This window comes from Coregonus clupeaformis, chromosome 36 (genome assembly GCF_020615455.1).
Source record: "Coregonus clupeaformis isolate EN_2021a chromosome 36, ASM2061545v1, whole genome shotgun sequence".
NCBI classification, from domain to species: Eukaryota; Metazoa; Chordata; class Actinopteri; order Salmoniformes; family Salmonidae; genus Coregonus; species Coregonus clupeaformis.
In genome coordinates, this window is record NC_059227.1 from 10,061,623 (window position 1) to 10,082,864 (window position 21,242).

The 21,242-nt window shown below is 42.7% G+C and overlaps 1 protein-coding gene across 3 annotated transcripts in view; it reads right to left on the reverse strand.

Annotated features, from left to right (window-relative positions):
• Positions 1-21,242, reverse strand: part of LOC121552202 (CD2-associated protein) — a 74,711-nt gene that overhangs the window by 28,333 nt on the left and 25,136 nt on the right. For all 3 annotated transcript variants that reach the window (XM_041864934.2, XM_041864933.2, XM_041864935.2), the window contains exons 4-12: positions 17,692-17,792; positions 17,144-17,264; positions 13,730-13,908; positions 9,311-9,398; positions 6,790-6,884; positions 5,650-5,748; positions 5,454-5,510; positions 2,749-2,785; positions 455-517 (exon numbers count right to left, since the gene is read on the reverse strand). In XM_041864934.2, coding sequence (XP_041720868.1) covers positions 455-517; positions 2,749-2,785; positions 5,454-5,510; positions 5,650-5,748; positions 6,790-6,884; positions 9,311-9,398; positions 13,730-13,908; positions 17,144-17,264; positions 17,692-17,792 — 840 coding nt within the window. The remainder of the gene's footprint in view (positions 1-454; positions 518-2,748; positions 2,786-5,453; positions 5,511-5,649; positions 5,749-6,789; positions 6,885-9,310; positions 9,399-13,729; positions 13,909-17,143; positions 17,265-17,691; positions 17,793-21,242) is intronic.

Sequence of the window (21,242 nt, forward strand, 5' to 3'; positions counted from 1 at the left end):
GTCAGCTTTACTGAGCATTTACAGTTAGTTATTCATGTGATTTTAAGAGGGGCCCAAACACAAAGGCAAATGTCTAAATGACAGCTTACATCTTCCAGGTGCAAACACTTAGTAAATCAAGCCAGAGCAAACTCTTCATTGGTGTGAGACTTAAGGCTAATTTAGATTTCACGGAGACGCAAGGTTCGGAGCGTAGCAGTGTCGCAATGTCGTTTTTCCTAACTCCACACACACAACCCAAACAGGGGTAGTAACACTAATACAAAATCTATGTGATATATGAGAGAATGTGATTGGTGTGAGCCTAGTGGCCTCATCCGGAGAGCCATGTCCCTTAGAGCTGATTGGGAGGTGGGAAGTGTTGCTAGCACGCAGAGAGGAGAGGGGAAAGGTTTCTCACCCCTTAATGGGAAAGGGCAGGTAGGTGGAACGATGGGAAGAGGGCGATCCTTACCTCTGTCCTCAGGAGGCGGATGCAGGGGCTTCTTGTCAGCCAACGGGACCTCGGGTTTGCGAGCTGAAAAGCAAAACATGTTGGTTAGTAACGTCCTCCTCTCTTTACCGTCGCTCTACGAGTCTATGAGGGCAGCCACTCGAACACAGAACAAACTGAACAGACATTCTACAAGCAGGAGGATGTGAGACACTCAAGTGTTTCCTGTGCAGACTTAAGGGAGAGTACAGAAATCTTTGCAGTGCTCTGCAAGCGCCTGTAACTTCAGATGTGGGTTTACTAGATAGGAGGCTTTCTTGCAATCAGTCTTAACACCCTTTGGAAACAAAAACCTAAAAGAACAGAAAAAGGTCCGTTTTTTTCCCACTCAAGACAGATATCTAGGTGAAATGTGCTTTTCAATTGAACTGAATTGGAATTGACGAAACCCCTGAAAATAAATGACAAATGTGAGCACTTAGAACGAATGAATCGTGATAGAAATAATGATAGAATGAATAGATCCATCATCTCCAAAAGCCTACACCTTGAAGGTGTTAGGGAAGTCTCCATGCCTCTAGAGCAGTGATTCCCAACCTTTTAAGAACTGTGGCACACCTTGATGGTACAAAGAATTCTGAGGCACACCTCAAATGTCCTTATGTCTCGTCTGATAGTGATATATACAGCAAATAATATATTTTCTGTGAATTGTTTAAAAAAAAGTAATTTTCATAGTTCCTTACTCATGATGATTAATTTGTGTGTACCCCTTTAAGAGCATCCCATGATCGGTTGAAAGAAAACAAATGTAGCTCCCATGAAATGGGTCTTTACTTTTGAACGGTTTGGGCTAGAGACAAGCGGTTTTCTGCATTGTAAAAGTGCAACCACGGACACAAAGCCATGCTCCGTTTGTTTCTATAGCAGAGGCTGTGTTAGAGCTAAGCCTAAATCAGACTTGCCTGTGCTAATGGGTGATGCTCGCCCCTTTAAACAATACCTTTTTTACATCAGCCTGAGCGTACCGGACTTGAAACAACGATACAGATGTTACCATGCTCCCAAATCAAAATGCCATGTTAATTCCACAGGTCACGTTCTAAAGTGAGTGTTACATTTGTTAAAATCAAGATGAGGAAAAGTTTTGCGGCACACCTGAGAGTTCCTCAACGCACACCAGTGTGTCACAGCACACCGGTTGAAAACCATTGCTCTAGAGATCTAAATTAGATCCAGATCTATAGCGAAGTTAAAAGACCTCCGGGTACAGTGGGTTTTATCTCTCTCAACAGCCGGGATGAGAGCCTAGAAGTCTGCTACGTGAGACTTCAGTGTGCCATTAGACAGGAGTCAAAGGATCCTAAATATCTACATGCATCACGTCTCTGTTCGCCTTTGCAGACAATCAAGGATTCTGAATTTACAACATGGTACAAAACAAAGTTGGGAAATTCATAGATGTTAGTTTATTTTCCCTGAATCCTAAACCCCTCAGGGTCGTATTGCAACACAGTCATCATCTGTGCATTAATTAATAACGCGCCAATTTAGGCCCCCTCCCCGGAGCTTCACAGCACTTCTGAGAAAATCGTTCCAGAGAAGAGCAGCGTTCAAATCTATAAATCATTCTGAGGAAGCGATTAGAACCCTCCTCCACCTCTCCATCTGATTCTTCCTGGCCATTACCCCCAAGACCTGTTGCCTTGTCAACCAAACCGATGGAGACGTGAACGACTAATAACAATCATGATCACCTCTGGAGCATACATAACTAGAGATTATATTAGTTGACAGGGTGCGCTAATAGACACGAGCAGAGGTACATGTTTGTGTTCGTCTGCCCATATTGATTGATACTGTACAAACACTCGGCAAGAGACGACACCAGTGGAGAAATTTGAAAACGGAGTGAAGAGTTCCTGCTTCTTGGAAACTAACGCTGAGAGAGACAAGAAGTCATCCACCGCCAGCCTCTCCATTAAAGGATAGTGATCTACTTTTACCAGGGGCGCAACTTTGGTTTTAGAAGTGGGGGGGACATTCTATTCTTTATTTTTAATCCAGTCGGATAAACACTCCAAAACAGCCTACCCGACCGCTCGGAGGCGTCCGCATGGTCCTAAAGCACACCTGTGCCTCGTTTTGTATCACACTCCAATGATAAAACTGTGGGGGACAACAATTCCATTTCAGAATGAGGGGGGGGACATGTCCATCCCCAGTGAAAGTTGCGCCCCTGACTTTAACAATCGTTGACATGATCATCTAAAGGAGGTTGACGATGGTCACGTTGATTATGAAACAGGCCTTACCTATGCTTTTTGATGGTGGCGGTGGCTTCTTGGGTCTCTGAAAAACAGAAAGTAGGTCAACGTGACAAAGAGGACTTCTCATTCAGTTACAGTAGCCCTCAGTTTAAATATCATCAGACTCCCAGCAGATGCACCATGATGGCCAACAAGTAGAGAACGAAAGAGCACTTTATTGCTCCACTGAATTAGGTTTAACATTCAGGGAATACGTTAATAATTACAGTACGTAGTAAGGTAACAAGTCAAGCCTTTTTCTAAAGAAAAGCAACCCAAAATACCTGGCGTTACACAGGCTGACACAAGTCATAATGCACTGACGGGACAATTATAAGGACAGCCAATTGTCCTATACAGGCAAAGAAAATGATTTTTTATTATGGCGTGGGAGTGTCTCTCTCCATCTAGCTACTTCAATAGGCGCTATTGCAACTAAGACAGTGGCCCTGGGGTTAATGGTTTGTTCAAGGGGGCAATGTTTTTCAATGCACAACTAAATTTCATTACTTTTGGGTGATTGCGTTTAACAAAGAAGAAAGTCAGGGTCTGTTCAATCATTGTTTGTTGCTCCTTGGTCGTCATCAGTTTCTTAAAATTCTTCCTAATTCACGGTGTTCTTTTCTGCCTGGCTTCTGTAATAAATTCGAACATGCTTAGGCTTTATTCTTATATGATACATTTCCAATTTAAACTGTTTATCAATATAAACACAAGGCTTCACAGATGCAGATAACATGACAGCTGTTCAAGGTAGTCAGCCTGAGCAATCCACTGTGCCGAATCACTGATCTACAAATCAACTTGCACTTTTTATCCTTAGATAGAAAGATGAAAGAATCTGCACAATGCCTTGCTCAGGCCCATCAGTGTGTCAGAGTATGGAGGGCTGAGGAGTGACGCCAGGTATTTCATGCTGAGGCCAGAGCATTACTCAAAAGAGAAGCACATGCACCAAATGAATACATCAAGCAATTATTTTCCGTTCCACCATGATCTTAAAGCCGAGATCCGTGAAAGTTGAAACAGTGCTACTGCTCTCCCCAGGCGCAAGCATATGTTTTTGTTTTGTTTTTGAAAAGGAGGAGATGAGTGTCCAGCAAAGAAGAATAAAATAATTGTAGCACATACTGTGCTGTTCTATTTGCTCTTGCAATGATGTCCAATGTAGAAAAAAATAGTATTTGATGACAATTTCCATGGCAACTTTCCTTGTTAAGGCTATATCTGAGAATGAATTGCAGCCAAACTGTGATACCACCAGTATCTAATCTGAGAGCTATAAGCAGCCACTTGACAATTCATGTGTCTTACATGCTGTAGTCATGAGGGCCCGCAGCATGAAGAATCACAGGGAATGTGGGACTTTACATTCTCTTAACCACATTAAAGAGAACGAAACCGGGAAAATATTGAAATAAACAAACAATCTTCACTATATCAACAGCATCAGTGGAACACCTATATGGGGTGTTAAAAGCTCAGTTGTTAGGAGGTCAAAAGCTCAGTCGTTCTCCTGTAATTAAACTTTATGCATTGACCATAGGGATGGGGGGGAAATCAATACAGCAGAGTATCACAATATTATATTGATTCTATGAGTAACATTTTTTGCTAGGTCGTTAACGTTAGCTAGTGCTAGTCGGCTGTACATGCGCAAAAACTTCGGTATTTCTCCTCCTATAGATTGGCCTCAATTTTCCTTTTAAATAGTGAGCCAAAATGTTTTCAGCACTTTTATTTCCACGTCTCTTGTCCCACTGCAGCAGACATACACAGAGACAGAGACAGAGACAGAGACAGAGAGATAAATATGTTTGGAACATCGAATCGCAATATCGAATCGCAATACATATAGAATTGTGATCAATCGTAACACATATTGAATCGCAATACATATCATATTGGCGCCTAAGTTTCATGATAATATTGCATCGTGAGGTCCCTGGCAATTCCTAATTGATAATAAGATTGATAAAATGTAAATGTATATGCTACTAATATGTATCCTGTAACAACCCAAACTGAGACTTCTATATACCATGCTCACAATAACAACTTAGAAATAAAGAAAGAGAGAGGTTCAGAGAAAGAGAGAATATGAATGAAATCAGAGGAAGAGAGAGCGAGAGAGACTGGCCTGACTGCCTCTCTTAATGGAGAACTGTTCATGTCTGCCCTCTACTGAGCATCTAGCAGAACTGAGAACATAAACTTCCATCCCATCGGCCAGGGCCTTAAACAAAGGGCAACATTGAGCTCCATTATGGCGTAAAAACTCCCCTAATGCTCTGGGTCAGAAGGCTGTTCACCACCACTGCTTGACCCATTGACCTACGTATGGTGATGCAGAGCAGCATGGTCTCTCCACCGGGCCGTGACACGACACAACACAACAACAGCAGCCACTGTGTGGGCCAGGGAGGCAACAGGTGCCAGGACACTTTGCAATGGCAACAGAGCTAATAAACAGGGACTATAATGTGTATAAAAATATTTAGAGAAAGCATAATTTTCAGTCTGAGGTGTGTGATGACTTATAGGAGACCCCTTACAGAGACCCCAATATGACCAGTCAGCAGAACATTTAATGAGGCTATCACTCTCATTATAACTGCTCTCCATATCAAAAGGAAGAGTCCCATATGAATTATGTGAGCATACACCAAGACCATGTACTCTAACACAAGCATGTAGAAATCCCAGCCTACCTCTTCCGGTTCCTGCTTGGGAGACAGTTTGACTGATCCTCTTGATGTGGGAGCCGGCTGCAACATAAAAGGATTTAGTTTTGAAAGTTTTTATAATGAAACATGTATGATCATTAAACATAGGTTACTAAAGGACAAGACCACTAGGGAACACATACTGTATGTTATCTGGTGTTCACTATTTCTTTCATTTTACCTCTTTGTCTGCGTCTGACATCACAGCCACAAAGTTGTCAGGAAAAACCCCCTCTTTACCTCCGACCTCCCCTCTCCACCACCCCGGCTCCCCTGTGTCCTGAAACATAACAACAAGAACTTAACTGGTAAAGCATTTTTTAAACATTACGATGAAAAGGCTAAGATAAAAGAACATACTAGAGACTCCTGAGGGACAGGAGTCTGAGAAACTTTCTAAATGTCTGCATCAGGCCATTTTGTAATCAAAACAAATTATTCTCTGAATAAACAATTATGCCTTTGATTCAATATAATCAGCTTGAATCAGCTTCAAAGCCCACAACCTCACTTCATGTTAGACATCACATGTAAGTCTGCTTAATGGACACTAGATGGCACTTAAACATGATTTATCCACAGCGAAACATGATCTGTCATAATGTGTCTGCCTTAAATAACAAACCATGACTCAAGAGCCACATAACCTCTTAAATGGTAACTCAACCTCTCCATATGGCCTAGCACCGTCTTGGCCACGTTCCCAGTCAGGGCACTAATGCTTTTCTTCAGGGTGTGAAATTCAACAGGGACCCAAGTCCCAAGTCTCTGGCCAATGTCAAGGGAAGCTAACTGCCATAGAGCACTTACTTGCTATGACGACAGCTTCCTCTCATCACGCTGCTTCCAAAACACAGCAGGGTGCTCGTTGGTGATCAGGGTCGTGTTTAGAGGCCATTTTGAAATGGAAGAGGTACTACCTGAACTGGTCCAATAAGAAGATCACCCATTTCCTGTTACAAAATGTTGTTGTGCCTACTGTAAACTACCCAGGTCTACCTAAATCCTAATACGAATCATTAGGACTAAATACTTAAATCCATCCCTAGGGTGAGTGAGATGAACACACTGAGGATCACGGACCGGGATGGACCATGTTGACCAGGTGTAAACACGTGGCTGGGAACAAGCCTATACATCCTCTAGTAACCTCTCTCCCTTACAAGAGGGACAGTTATGTAGACTGCTTTTAAAACCTTTTTTGACTAGCAAATGAAGACTGGTAACGTAGTAGGAGTAGTAGTAGCTTTAAGCTTTTCCACTGAATATTGGTTAGGGCCACAGGCTTATAGCTGGTGCTGGTCAGGGTGGCAATACTTACCTTACTCAAGATCTGTATGACGTCACCCTCTTTTAGTGTCAGCTCGTCTTCGTTTGTGGCTTCAAAAGCAAAGGTGGCCTTGCAGTATTCTTTTACTGGAGGAAGAGGAACAACACCGTTCTTGAGAAACGCAGTCATTGACCAACAAAACACACAGAGTAAATTAACACATACAATAAGAGTCAAGTGATGGATGTGGTTAGGGCTGTGGCAGTCCCGAAATTTCAGCAGCCGGTGATTGTCAAGCAAATAACTGTCGGTCTCACGGTAGCATCTCCTGGCTTCCACATATAGCATACAAGCCAATGATGCAAACCTTTGGAACATTACATTTTAATAAGTATAATAAATCCATGTAATATAGCCTACACTTTCACAATAAATTCATTATTTATTTTAGACAGGTCTAAAGAAGCATGAGATGAAGAAAATGTAGTCTATTTCAGAACAACAGAATAGCATACTCTGAGTTGTCCTTATGTTAGGTCCTGATCTGGCTATGCCATACGGCTGTGGGCTACACTAGTTCATTTAACATGATTTGCTTAGAATTCCGTGGCACTATTTTATATTATTTTATAGTGTGAAGAATACAATTGAACAAAGCTGAATAAAATAGAAAGGATATTTTCTCCAAACGATTTGAGGGAGTGTGCACATGCGGCTATTCTGTGTTGAGCGGTTAACAAAGAAATAGGTACTCCTATATGCTTAATTTAGTTATTAATGTAACTTTAGTTGTTCTACAAACATTGGGCTATATGTTTTGATTTTCAATACATTGTAAGGCTGCATGATGCCATTAATGATGATTTGAAAATAGTCGCTTCAAAAGGCATGAGCTCTACTTAGCTTTTTTTGTGCAGGCTGTACACACTTCATCAGTCTCTCATTCACAATTTGACAAGCACTTGATAATGCCTCGAAGTTTACGGCGGCATCCCCTTTGTGGGGCCGTAATGCACCCTAAAAATATCCATGCCTTCTGCGGCCAGTGGCCGTTGTGCCCTTGGCCCGGAGTGCTGTGTTGTGCCCTTCTCCCTGAGTGCTGCGCGCTCCGAAGCACCTCTCACTCACATGGCTCACACGTCATCGGATCTTTCTCACAGGCTACAAGTGAAGACAGACGCATCGGGGATGCAACTGCGCGTGTCCTTATCCAATTCCGAGGTGCATATTGAAGATATTGGAATTATGCAATTATGCATGTAATGATTTTATTATAAAAAGGTGCATTTTTATGGTGAAAATTATCTTCCCCAAACTTGAAACTCACACACTGCTTATGTATGCCAGTTTGGCTCTACACCCCTTGTAAAGCAGATTAATGATCTTAATTTTAAGAAGTTATTTGGCCACTTTAATTGTGATACAAACCTTATCAAAACATATAGGCCTATGGGCTAGGCTACATGAGGTGTGCGACTATGATTTGAAAAAGTCGCAAAAAAAAGGCATTGTTTCTTGTCTTACTGCACACAAGCTGGGCATCATTCACAGGTTATAATATATAATTCACAATTGATAGGCTAAAATTGTGACTCATCAGACTATTCTTGATTTAATCTTGTCTTGACATATACTAAATAATATTTGTGTGAAATTTGCTTTGATTTAGAATGGACCATTATTATGCACCTGTCTCTAAACAGGGGCAGCGGGGAAAAAAACCTGTCATCTATGCTCTTAAATAGCAAATGGAAGACGCTCTTCCCGTGGTTCATTTTCATGCCAGCCAGGTAGGCTATACTCCTGTTGTAAAGATAAGCAATGTGCTTAATATTAGGAAAGTTGAGAAATAAATATAGTAGGCTTAGCCTATAGAAAGCTGATGGGATCCTCCTCTTTTTAATAGAGGCCATCACTCTGTTCTCGCGCAATTGCATAGACAATAGAAATGTTGCGCAACATGAGCTCTCATGAAGTGTTTGATTAGATTTTCGATGGCATTTGCATTGATGTCAGAGTGATTAGAGGGACAATAGAATGCTGAGTACCAGTCAGTTAGCACGTTTGGCAAGCTACTAATGGCCATCAGCAGCATCAGAGCTTGGAGAAGCCTAATTACCGTGACTAAATGGTCACGTGGAATTTGACTGCCTTCATGACTCGTGACCGCCGGTGTGGCGGTAATACGGTCACCGCAACAACCCTAGATGTGGTAAGTTTGTTCCTAGTGATACCATTACAATTGGCTAACCCTAACCCTGCCATTGGCTTTAAAAGTTTAACACTTAGGAAGCAACTGTGTGAATGTAGTTACACATTCCCCAACAACATAACAATATATCCCCCTTGAACCTACCCTCAATGTAAGAACAAATTGTTAGAATCACAATAAAAACACCATAAATGTTGTGCTATGATTATCAAGCGTTGGACAACAGGTGTTGGACAATGGTCTTTATGGGCATGACAAAACACACATATTGTACTGTCTGAGAACACAACACTAGATGCCATTTTGTATTTAACAGTCACTTCTAATCATAAACACTGGGACCTTTACCCTCTCCCTTACCTTTTGCTTTGCTGTCCCCCTCTGCTTTCTGTGAGTCTGTCGCGTTGGAATGGGCGGGCTTTGCGGCAGATGGTAATAATGGGATTGGCTAAAATGAAGCAAACCACAGATGGATTTACTGACATGATTGTATGCACAGTACAATGCCCAGATGGTCTCCACCAATGAGAGACTAGCCATGCCTGACCGGAATGAACACAGAGCACAGGGTCATCAGCGGACTCACTGATTGGTCAACAGCGTGCAGGTCAGTGTATGTGAAAAGTATGGCAGTCTACTACAGAGTACAGTGGGAAAAAAAAGTATTTAGTCAGCCACCAATTGTGCAAGTTCTCCCACTTAAAAAAATGAGAGAGGCCTGTAATTTTCATCATAGGTACACGTCAGCTATGACAGACAAAATGAGAAAAAAATATCCAGAAAATCACATTGTAGGATTTTTTATGAATTTATTTGCAAATTATGGTGGAAAATAAGTATATGGTCAATAACAAAAGTTTCTCAATACTTTGTTATATACCCTTTGTTGGCAATGACACAGGTCAAACGTTTTCTGTAAGTCTTCACAAGGTTTTCACACACTGTTGCTGGTATTTTAGCCCATTCCTCCATGCAGATCTCCTCTAGAGCAGTGATGTTTTGGGGCTGTCGCTGGGCAACACAGACTTTCAACTCCCTCCAAAGATTTTCTATGGGGTTGAGATCTGGAGACTGGCTAGGCCACTCCAGGACCTTGAAATGCTTCTTACCAAGCCACTCCTTCGTTGCCCGGGCGGTGTGTTTGGGATCATTGTCATGCTGAAAGACCCAGCCACGTTTCATCTTCAATGCCCTTGCTGATGGAAGTAGGTTTTCACTCAAAATCTCACGATACATGGCCCCATTCATTCTTTCCTTTACACGGATCAGTCGTCCTGGTCCCTTTGCAGAAAAACAGCCCCAAAGCATGATGTTTCCATCCCCATGCTTCACAGTAGGTATGGTGTTCTTTGGATGCAACTCAGCATTCTTTGTCCTCCAAACACGACGAGTTGAGTTTTTACCAAAAATTTATATTTTGGTTTCATTTGACCATATGACATTCTCCCAATCCTCTTCTGGATCATCCAAATGCACTCTAGCAAACTTCAGACAGGCCTGGACATGTACTGGCTTAAGCAGGGGGACACGTCTGGCACTGCAGGATTTGAGTCCCTGGCGGCGTAGTGTGTTACTGATGGTAGGCTTTGTTACTTTGGTCCCAGCTCTCTGCAGGTCATTCACTAGGTCCCCCCGTGTGGTTCTGGGATTTTTGCTCACCGTTCTTGTGATCATTTTGACCCCACGGGGTGAGATCTTGCGTGGAGCCCCAGATCGAGGGAGATTATCACTGGTCTTGTATGTCTTCCATTTCCTGATAATTGCTCCCACAGTTGATTTCTTCAAACCAAGCTGCTTACCTATTGCAGATTCAGTCTTCCCAGCCTGGTGCAGGTCTACAATTTTGTTTCTGGTGTCCTTTGACAGCTCTTTGGTCTTGGCCATAGTGGAGTTTGGAGTGTGACTGTTTGAGGTTGTGGACAGGTGTCTTTTATACTGATAACAAGTTCAAACAGGTGCCATTAATACAGGTAACGAGTGGAGGACAGAGGAGCCTCTTAAAGAAGAAGTTACAGGTCTGTGAGAGCCAGAAATCTTGCTTGTTTGTAGGTGACCAAATACATATTTTCCACCATAATTTGCTAATAAATTCATAAAAAATCCTACAATGTGATTTTCTGGATTTTTTATTCTCAATTTGTCTGTCATAGTTGACGTGTACCTATGATGAAAATTACAGGCCTCTCTCATCTTTTTAAGTGGGAGAACTTGCACAATTGGTGGCTGACTAAATACTTTTTTTCCCCACTGTATGTCATATGGGTTAGAGTTAGGCTAAAACATAGACCAACATCAGAAAGCTTGGGATGAGAAAGTGTTGACATGGAACAACAAGCCTTTCTTAGATACTGAGTGAGCAGACAGACAAGTGGTAGAGCCAGGCAGGCCTAAGTATATTCTGTGTTTTTCTCAGCTAAGGTGAATGTCCTCTAGATTGTGGGTAACAAGCTGTTGAGTCACGAGGAGAAAGAGCAGAGAGAGGAGAGAGACAGGAGAGAGAGAGGAGAGAGACAGGAGAGAGAGGAGAGAGACAGGAGAGAGAGAGGAGAGAGACAGGAGAGAGACATGAGAGAGACAGGAGATAGAGGAGAGAGCGAGAGGAGAGAGAGACAGGAGAGAGAGACAGGAGAGAGCGAGGAGAGAGACAGGAGAGAGCGGAGAGCGAGAGGAGAGACAGAAGAGAGACAGGAGAGAGAGACAGGAGAGAGAGACAGGAGAGAGAGACAGGAGAGAGAGACAGGAGAGAGCGGAGAGAGACAGGAGAGAGAGAGAGAGGAGAGAGACAGGAGAGCGAGAGACAGGAGAAGAGACAGGAGACAGGAGAGAGAGACAGGAGACAGAGACAGGAGAGAGAGAGAAAGAAGAGAGAGAGGGACAGGAGAAAGAGAGAGGAGAGAGAGACAGGAGAGAGAGAGAGGAGAGAGAGACAGGAGAGAGAGAGAGGAGAGAGAGACAGGAGAGAGGAGAGAGAGACAGGAGAGAGAAAGAGGAGAGAGAGACAGGACAGAGAAAGAGGAGAGAGAGAGAGGAAGAGCAGAGCAACTCCTCAGTTGGTAGAGCATGGCGTTTGCAACGCCAGGGTTGTGGGTTTGATTCCCACGGGGGGCCAGTATGAAAAAATAAATAATAATAATAACAACAATGTATGCACTCACTAACTGTAAGTCGCTCTGGATAAGAGCATCTGCTAAATGACGTAAATGTAAATGAGAGAGAAAGAGCAGAGCGAGAGTGGAAAGTGGGGAGTGGAAAGTGCCAGAGTTGCTGCTACTGATGGATTGACTGTGTGAACGACAGCGTAATGGAATATGCCATGTTGTAAGCTGTGGGACAAAGACTGAACCAACGCTGCCATGACAGAGACAACGGGGAGAAGGGGGGAGAGAGAAGAGTTACGGGGGTTAAATGGAAGCTAGAAATCATCAACTGAAACCTACAGTGTGCTAGTTGCGTGATTATTAAGTTATCACTATTCATGCAAATTAAGATGTCACCAATTTTCTGCTGTAGTTTGTCTCCCTCAGAAACACTGAAGAAAACCTCAGAAACACACTGAAATATCGCCCTCAGAAACACTGAAATATCGCCTTCAGAAACACTGAAATATCGACCTCAGAAACACTGAAATATCACCCTCAGAAACACTGAAATATCACCCACAGAAACCCTGAAATATCACCCTCAGAAACACTGAAATATCACCCACAGAAACACTGAAATATCACCCTCAGAAACACTGAAATATCACCCTCAGAAACACTGAAATATCGCCCTCAGAAACACTGAAATATCGCCCTCAGAAACACTGAAATATCGCCCTCAGAAACACTGAAATATCGCCCTCAGAAACACTGAAATATCACCCTCAGAAACACTGAAATATCACCCTCAGAAATGACGCCAGGAAACTAGGTCAGTTAGAGGGAGCAGGGAAACTGCTTGCCTGCCATCCAAACAATTTGCGACCAAAATAAAGGCTATCAGCTGAGGAGGAGGAAGGGTTGACAACGAAACCCAACCCACGCTACGCCTCTCCCAGGACTTAAACAAACACTAACCACAAAACTAAATAATACTGACTGGTGGTCCTCGTAAAGGATAAACCATATCGATAAACCAGCTGGGACGTTAAACCATATCGACACCGACCACTTATCGTGGACATTTTGCTGATATCGTTCATTACAATAAATAACTTATAGGGTGCTACTAGAGAAATGTGAAGTTTGAAATGAAGTAAGTTTGCTAAGATGGGTGATAGTTAATGGGACAATTGATAACTACAACATTCAAGAGTAATATAAAAAAAATATACTGGTGCACAATGATATAAACTTATCGTTCAATTTATCGTAATTGTGATAATTCAGTCAGTTTATCATGAAATGTATTTTTGTCCACGTCACCCAGCTTTAGGCTGAACTCAGAATGTTAGTTAATGTAAAACAAGCTCATAAACCAATAATATCCTATGTAAAACCACACTCTTTCAGCATTGGTCCCAATGCATTCCAGTTGGAAATGTCTGACTTTAGTGATATGACACATTCTGACCATAAACATTCTTACTATTGTTATACTGTTATGTAACAGACAGTTGGAACTTTGGACACTTAAAAAGCATGCCCGTCTTCCTCTCAATTGTGAATTGGTTCTCAGAGGACTTCAGTCTATTTTAAGGGGAAGTACGTATTTGAGCCTTATTGGGACCTGTTGAGGTGCATGACACCTTGTGAGTGAGTTCTCAGACATCTCTCAGTCCCAGCTCAGCTCACTTACTTTGTCTTTCTTCTCCTCTCCATCTGTGCTGGGCAGGCGGACCTTTAGCTTGACTGAGCCTTCCCTGAAAATGTCCCCAAAGCCCACCCCCCGAATCTTCTTTGGCTGGGTGATCACTCCATTGCCTGGAGAGGGGTGGGTGGGAGAGGGGGGGAGCAGAGCTTCTTTACCGCTGCCATCTGTGGGAAGGACAAAATGCATGAGGCGAATGGAACAAAACAAAACGGACAGAAAAATGTAGACATTTGTGCATGAGAAGAATACCCACACTAGCTAAAAATGTCCAGAGACTACAGCCACCCTAGTCATAGACTGTTCTCTCTGCTACCACACGGCAAGCATTACCGGAGCGCCAAGTCTAGGATCAAAAGGCTTCTTAACAGCTTCTACCCCCAAGCCATAGGACTCCTGAACAGCTAATCAAATGGCTACCCAGACTACTTGCTTTGTAGCCCCCCCCGCACCCAACCCTAAACCGCAAATATAGAAAATGACGGCAGAAAAAAATTTGACAGGCGGTGCAGGATATTTTCCCGCCTGATTTAGATACGTTTCTGCTTATAATTTCTGACATTTTGGTAGTCAACTTGTCTATAATTAGATACATGTAGCTTCTCTTCTGTCATTATATGTTGCTCTAGAAGACTCAATAAACCCTTGCTCAATAGAATGATGTAATAGATCGATAGAATTAATGCTTCAATCTAGTTGACGTCAGTAAAGTTCTCTGTCATCTTTCGTGGAGCAAAGTTGTTTAGGGACTGGGGAGAAAATACAATAACGAAGAAAAAAAACAACGAGATTTTCTGTGCAAAATGTCCAAATGACATCAGTTTGACGGTTTTTAAGAAAAAAGACAATTGTGAAAATTACCCAACGTGTTTCTGCTAAGATTTAAGTTTGGCTTTGATGCATATTTTATGTGGTTGAAATACTAATCAGCTTTTATGAAGACAACACCTCTACAGATGGTATCTAACTGAGCATTGCATTCTCTCAAGATGCAGAAATAAATAAATCATATTTCTCCACTCCAGTTCCCATGTCCAAATTTTGTTAATATTAAGGCTATGTGAGAGGTTATAGACCTACAGTCAGTGTCCAGATTTCAGTTTCCATGACGCAACTAAACAGTAGGCTACAGTTCCCTTGACATGCCATAAGCCTATTTGAAGTTCCGTCTTGTGACTGTCGAATTTGCATTGCGACTCACAATCATCACACATAACATAGCTGGCACTGCGATCATCCTCTTTTACCACTTCACCTAATATTCTTGCCCTCCCGTCTCTTAATCTTAAACTCATCTTTAGAGGCTTTTGTCTTATTGAATTAAACTTCAACAACTTTTTCTGCCCGTTCCCAAAAGCATTATTTGGCGATTGGCTGTATAGGCTATTTGGCTCGTACAGTTAAACCCTGACGCTTAGGCTTATGGACTAATACCAGATAGCCTAAAATAATGAAAGAAAAACCTCAATGTAGCCTATAGATATAAATTGCACAAGAACAATACATTTATGGATTTAAGGTATTGTTTTCTCTTTATTCAACCCGCGGATATAACTGCAGATTAGGAGTCAACCTGCGTATCACTAACACACACACACACACACTATAGTCTGTACATACAGTCCTTTCGGAAAGTATTCAGACCCCTTGACTTTTTCCACATTTTGTTCCTTACAGCCTTATTCTAAAATTGATTAAATTGTATTTTTCCCTCATCAATCTACACACAATACCTCATAATGACAAAGTGAAAACAGGTTTAGACATGTGTGCAAATTTATACAAAATAAAAAACTGAAATACCTTATTTACATAAGTGTTCAGACCCTTTTGCTATGAGACTCGAAATTGAGCTCAGGTGCATCCCGTTTCCATTGATCATCCTTGAGATGTTTGTACAACTTGATTGGAGTCCACCTGTGGTAAATTCAATTGATTGGACATGATTTGGAAAGGCACCCACCGGTCTATATAAGATCCCACAGTTGACAGTGCATGTCAGAGCAAATACCAAGCCATGAGGTCAAAGGAATTGTCCGTAGAGCTCAGAGACAGGATTGTGCCGAGGCACAGATCTGGGGAAGGGTATCAACACATTTCTGCAGCATTGAAGGTCCAAGAACACAGATGCCTCCATCATTCTTAAATGGAAGAAGTTTGGAACCACCAAGGCTCTTCCTAGAGCTGGCCACCCAGGCCAAACTGAGCAATCGGGGGAGAAGGGCCTTGGTCAGGGATGTGACCAAGAACCCGATGGTCACTCTGACAGAGCTCCAGAGTTCCTCTGTGGAGATGGGAGAACCTTCCAGAAGGATAACCATCTCTGCGGCACTCCACTAATCAGGTCTTTATGGTAGAGTGGCCAGACGGAAGCCACTCCTCAGTAAAAAGGCACATGACAGCCCACTTGGAGTTTGCCAAAAGACACATAAAGGACACTCAGATCATGAGAAACAACATTCCCTGGTCTGATGAAACCAAGATTGAACTCTGAACGCCTGAATGCCAAGCATCACTTCTGGAGGAAACCTGGCACCATCCCTACGGTGAAGCATGGTGGTGGCAGCATCATGCTGTGGGGATGTTTTTCAGCGGCAGGGACTGTGAGACTATTCAGGATCGAGGCAAATATGAACAGAGCAAAGTACAGAGAGATCCTTGATGAAAACCTGCTCCAGAGCGCTCAGGACCTCAGACTGGGGCAAAGGTTCACCTTCCAACAGGACAACAACCCTAAGCACACAGCCTCAACTCAGGAGTGGCTTCGGGACAAGTCTCTGAATGTCCTTGAGTGGCCGGACTTGAACCCGATCTAATATCTCTGCAGAGACCTGAAAATAGCTGTGCTGCAATGCTCCCCATCCAACCTGACAGAGCTTGAGAGGATCTGCAGAGAAGAATGGGAGAAACTCCCCAAATACAGGTGTGCCAAGCTTGTAGCGTCATACCCAAGAAGACTCAAGGCTGTAATCGCTGCAAAAAGTGCTTCAACAAAGTATTGAGTAAAGGGTCTGAATACTTATATAAATGTAATATTTCAGCATTTGTTTTTAAATATAAATTTGTAAAAATGCCTAAAAACCTGTTTTTGCTTCGTCATTATGGGTTATTGTGTACATGGATGAGGGGAAAAAACAATTGAATCCATTTTAGAAAAAGGCTGTAACGTAACAACATTTGGAAAAAGTCAAGGGGTCTGAATACTTTCTGAATGCACTGTATGTACTCGTCACAACAGGTAGGCTATAGACGTCTCTCATGTAGACACAATAATTGAAACACAAAATCCCGGAGATTCAGCCAAGAACCTACATTCTTAAGCAGCTCTAACTTGTTATGACATGCTCTGCTTGAACATGATTCACGCCTTTATTTGTGAAGCTCTGCTGGCGCCATAATTACCTCCTTCATCTGTTAAGTCGTTCGTCTGTCCATCTGCGTTTGTCTCGATCTCTTTGACGAAGTTAGAGGGGAACAGTCCTGATTTGCCGTTCATGGTTCCACTCCACCAGCCTTCCTCTACCTGGAACAACCAACCAGAAGCCTCTGAATTTCTGATGTAAACATCTAATCACCTTAGAATAAATGCCTCATAATCACCTTATCTGTAATCACCTTATGATAATATAATATAAGGTACTATTAGCTGTCACAATTTGCATCCAAAGTAAATATGGTAATATGTAAACAGTATTAAGTTATCAGAAAGTTAGAGAGATCATGGCAATTCTATTTTATTCTCCCATGCAAAACTTAACCTCTTAAAAAACTAATTTAAAAAAATACATTTAAAAAAAATACTACTTCAACAGACTACAAATCAACTCTCAACAGAACAATGAGTCTAACAAGGAGACATTCAATAAAGCACAGGTAAGGAAAGCCAATGCAGGAAAGTCATTACGAGCAGCGTAAATAGCTCATTGCAGCGCAGCATAACGAAGCCTTACCTCCTCATTGATGTCGATGATATCCCCTATCTTCAGCTCCAGCTCATCCTCGTTCTGGGGCACATACTCAAACAGAGCCCTGCACTGCCGTTTCTTAGGCTCTGCAACCACAAAAGACAGGAGCCTGAGAAGGCTGGGAACACCAGTTACACCAGTCTGCTCACTGATACCTAATGGCTTCAACTTCCTGGACACAAGTGTGTTTGTGTGTGTACCCTGGCGTGCCTGAGGGCAGTAGTGATGTGGGAAAACATCTATAAAGTAACATATCGGGATATTATTTTTGACAACATATCGTATCGTTTTGAAAATATCACAATATTATTTTTGTGATAGTTGGCTGTACCTGCACAAAAACTCCAGTATTTTCCTTCATAGCTTGTTCTCCATCTTCTTTTGAAATGGGGAGCCAATTCGTTTTCAGCACTTTTATTTCCATGACTGATCAAAACTTGTTTGTTTTTCTCATGGCTCTCTTATCCCTCTGCAGCAGACATATGTTGAGCAATATTTTTGGACCATGGAATTGCAATAAAATCACAGTATTGAATTGCAATACATATTTCAAATCAAATCAAATCGTATTTGCCACATGCACCGACTACAACAGGTGTAGACCTTACAGTGAAATGCTTACTTACAAGCCCTTAACCAACAATGCAGTAAAAAAAAAAATGCGTTGTTACCTACCCTTACCACCTGGGGGCGACTAGTCAGGAAGTCCAGGATCCAGTTACAAAGGGAAGTATTTAGTCCCAGGGTCCTTAGCTTAGTGATATAGAATCGGCACCTAAGTCGCACAATTGGCCCAGCGTCGTCCAGGGTAGGGGAGGGAATGGCCGGCAGGGGATGTAGCTCAGTTGGTAGAGCATGGCGTTTGCAACGCCAGGGTTGTGGGTTCGATAAAATAATGTATGCGCTAACTGTAAGTCGCTCTGGATAAGAGTGTCTGCTAAATGACTAAAAATGTAAATGTAAATGTAAGTATTATGATATCGTATCGCGAGATCCCTGGCAATTCCCAGCCCTACAGGGCAGTGTGGGAAGGGTGTCTGGATCTAGAAAGTGGAGGAGAACACTCCCCTCCTGCTAGGGGCACTATGCGACGTTTCGGCAAGGTGGCAGTTCTAAGCTCTCTGAACAAGCACAGCTGCACACAGGGGATGTGTCCCAATAATATATCCTTTCTCCTGAAGTGTACACTCGTTCACCACTTCCCACAAATCTAGCATTGGATTGGTGGAAGCATGGTCTAGTGGGAGTATCCATCATATTTCATATACCAGTCAGCTCCTTTCAAATCAGTGAAGGGAAGTGAACAAGTGCACATTTTGTGAAGAAGGAGAGATAATTGGGACGTAGCCAGAGTAAACTACACTGCAAGAAGTCACCTCACAGAGGGGACTCAATGGCTGCTCACTAGAACTGAACTAACACTAGGAACCATGTGTATAGGGCCTAAAACTAACTTTTTGGTCAACCACCAGCCGATGATAATAATAATAATAATAATAATAATAATAATAATAATAATAATGCCATTTAGCAGACGCTTTTATCCAAAGCGACTTACAGTCATGCGTGCATACATTTTTTTTTGTGTATGGGTGGTCCCGGGGATCGAACCCACTACCTCGGCGTTACAAGCGCCGTGCTCTACCAGCTGAGCTACAGAGGACCACATGATAAAATTCACCCTCCCCTCAGACATTTTTACCAGCATTTGACTAGTGGTCGAGTCCTAATTTCAGGCTCTGGAATGATCTTGTTCATTCCAATATACTGTACTCTGATAACTTTTAACAACAGGTGTCAAGAGCTCCACTACAGTCAGTGCACATCACTGTCGGACCAAGTGCTGTTGTTAATACCATCACACACGCCTCTGCAGAGACAAACAGACCATTATCATCTCCACTTTAATGCTACATTTCAATAGGGACTACTTGACCTTCACGCAACCCTGCTGTTGACACTTCAATTAAATCAAGTTCTATTCACAAATGTCACAAGATAATGGGTGTGTAGGCTATACAAAGACTCAAGGTGGAAGAAGAGCCTCCATGACTAGCAAATACAGTAGCAGGTGATATATAATATAACCCAAGATGGCGTAGCAGTGCGGACGTGTTTTTTTCTGTGTCCATGTGTAATTAGCCATTTATTATTATTTTTGTCTATTTTGTATATTTCTCAATTTTTACTTTTCATTCTTTAACTAAATATACCTTCCTGCAACCCGCCTCACCCAAAGTGGAAAGGATTCTAGTATTTCTTTATAACTTTTATCAAGAACGTTAAGCTGAAACTAGTCTAGCTGCAACCAAATGGCTACTTGCTATTAGCCACCGTTAGCGTCTTCACCATTGTCCGTGGCCTGCACTACCCACCAGCCTGCTCTAGCTCTAGCCTGGATAATTTGTCGGCCAGTCTGCACAGCGTGCTATCGACCCAGAGCATATCGGATTTCCTGCCGGAATCACTGGACCCTAGCGCCAGATTATCGCAACCAGCTAGCTGCAACCAAATGGCTGTTGTCGTTGGCTAATCACGCAAGCCGGGCCTCTTGCTCGCCAGTGCTGTAGCAGCCCCCAAACTACCTCCTATTGCTGTTCACCGGACCTTATGATAACTCAGCTATACAGCTGATGCCTGCTGGACTGTTCCTTTATACGGTACCGCATCCTGTTTATGTTTAGCCTCAGCCCAAACTTTGTCGCCATTACCAGCTGTTGTCTTAGCTCTCTCGAATAACACCTGTGATTGCTTTATGCCTCTCTCCCATGTCAATATGCCTTGCTTATTGCTGTTTCGGTTATTCCTTATTGTACTATTTCACTGTAGAGCCCCCAGCCCAGCTCAACCTGCCTTAGACAGCTCCTTTGTACCACTCCCCATACACGCGGAGACTGACTCAATCGGTGCCTCCAGTGATGCTCTCTCTTTCATCGTTACACAACGCTTAGGTTTACCTCCACTGTACTCATATCCTTCCATATCCTTGTCTGTACATAATGCCCTGAATCTATTCTACAATGCCCGGAAACCTGCCCCTTTTTTTCTCTGTACCCAACGCACTAGAAGACCAGTTCTTAAAGCCTTTAGCCATATCCTTATTCTACTCCTCCTCTGTTCCTCTGGTGATGTAGAGGTTAACCCAGGCCCTATAGCCCACAGTATGACTCCTACTCCCCAGGCGTTATCATTTGTTGACTTCTGTAACCGCAAAAGCCTTGGTTTCTTGCATGTTAACATCCGAAGCCTCCTCCCTAAGTTTGAGTTATTCACTGCGTTAGCACACTCCGCCAACCCTGATGTTCTAGCAGTGTCTGAATCCTGGCTTAGGAAGGCCACCAAAAATTCAGAAATGTCCATCCCCAACTACAACATTTTCCGTCTTGATAGAACTGCCAAAGGGGGTGGGGTTGCAATCTACTGTAGAGATAGCCTGCAGAGCTCTATCATCCTATCCAGGTCTGTGCCCAAACAGTTTGAGCTACTTCTAAAAATCCACCTTTCAAGAAATAAGTCTCTCACTGTTGCCGGTTGCT